Source organism: Myotis brandtii, unplaced genomic scaffold (genome assembly GCF_000412655.1).
Source record: "Myotis brandtii unplaced genomic scaffold, ASM41265v1 scaffold435, whole genome shotgun sequence".
NCBI classification, from domain to species: Eukaryota; Metazoa; Chordata; class Mammalia; order Chiroptera; family Vespertilionidae; genus Myotis; species Myotis brandtii.
Window position 1 is genome coordinate 271,406 of NW_005366635.1, and position 1,423 is coordinate 272,828.

A 1,423-nucleotide genomic window follows, 5' to 3' on the forward strand; every position below is an offset into this window, starting at 1 on the left:
TGCCCCCTAGTTCCCCGGGGCTTCCCCGAGAGGGGAAGGTGGCCGTCCATGCCTCTCATCCCAGAGCCCCGGCCCTCGGGGAGCAGGCATTCGCTGCCTCGCAGCCAGTGTGGGGCATATGGGAAGCTGCTTCCTAAGGGAGCGGGTCCTCGCCGTCGTTTCAGCGCTGAGCTGTCTGCTGAGGCGGTTTTACCCATTTCACGATTTTGGAAGCTGGTTTTCCCTGCAGAAGGCGGGCGGCGGTGGTTGGGTCGCGGCTGCACGGGAGGCACGCCTCTTCCTGCAGAGCGAGCGGCCCTTCCCAGGAGCAGAACCGGGACGTGACGCACCCTGCCGCTCTGCAGGGCGATTTCCTGTTCTGGGTGGTTTGTTTTCAGAAGCTGAGCCCGCCGACAGGAACATGCACCCCACGGCCATGATGCTGACCAGCACCGTGCGCCTGCTGCAGACCCTGTGTCTCTCCGCCGGGGTCCACGCCGAGGTCATGCAGGGCGAGGCCACCAGGACCCTGTGCGGGCTGCTGCGCGTGGTGGTGGAGAGTGGGACCACGGACATGACACGTACGCACGGTCTGAGGGCAGGGCTGGGCCACGATGTCAGCGAGTGGTTGTGTGAGTGTGTGTGAGTGTGTGGTGTGTGTGCGTGCACATGAGTGTGTGCACCTGTTGTACATGTGCATGTGTGTATGCAAGCGCATGTGTGTTGTGTCCGCACATGTGTGTGTGCATTTGAGTGTGTGAGTTTGTTATGAGAGACTGTGCGTGTGAGAGTGAGAGGGTATGTGCGAGGCACTGGGTATGTTTGCGTGATTATGAATGTGTGTGAGTGTGTGGCTGGTAGAGATGTGAGCGTGGCTGTGAAGGTGGGTGTGTGAGTGTGTGTCGCTGTGAGCCTGGGGAGCAGGAAGGCTGGGCCTGGGGAGCAGGGTAGAGGGGAGACCCAGACCCCAGAGAGGCAGAGCTGTCTCATCAGAGCTCAGGTGGGTGAAGCCCTGAGAATGTCACCCCCATCAGCTGCACAGACGCCTCCTACCTGGCCTGGCCGTTCGTGTGCAGGTGAAATGGGAGTGACGTCGTGGGGGCACATGCGTTTAGAAATCACAGTGGGTGCACGCCACTGCCCGTGCCGTGTGGGCTGTCAGCATCCCCACGGCCTGGAGCAGCAGGCTCCGCTCCTCACCTGTGGGGGCACCGCCTGTCCTTCCAGGGTCTCAGGCGTGAGGTGCTCCTTGAGACACCCGAGGGCCTCCTCCGCGTTTCTCTGAGCGCGTGCACTGGCAGAGGACGGGCGGGCAGGTTAGCAGCGAGTGCTGAGTGCTCAGAGCCAGCGAGCAGTCTGTCCTGTGTCCCCACAGCCTCCCCCAACAGCGCCGTGTGCCGGGAGCAGCACCGCGGCTGGTGCTCGCTGGGCTTCGTGCGCAGCA

The 1,423-nt window shown here is 63.0% G+C and overlaps 1 protein-coding gene across 1 annotated transcript in view; it reads left to right on the forward strand.

Moving 5' to 3' along the window:
- The window catches only part of LOC102251931 (E3 ubiquitin-protein ligase HERC2), an 86,271-nt gene that overhangs the window by 43,685 nt on the left and 41,163 nt on the right, over window positions 1-1,423 (forward strand). The window contains 2 exon segments of the mRNA XM_014546210.1: window positions 378-560; window positions 1,355-1,420. Coding sequence (XP_014401696.1) covers window positions 378-560; window positions 1,355-1,420 — 249 coding nt within the window.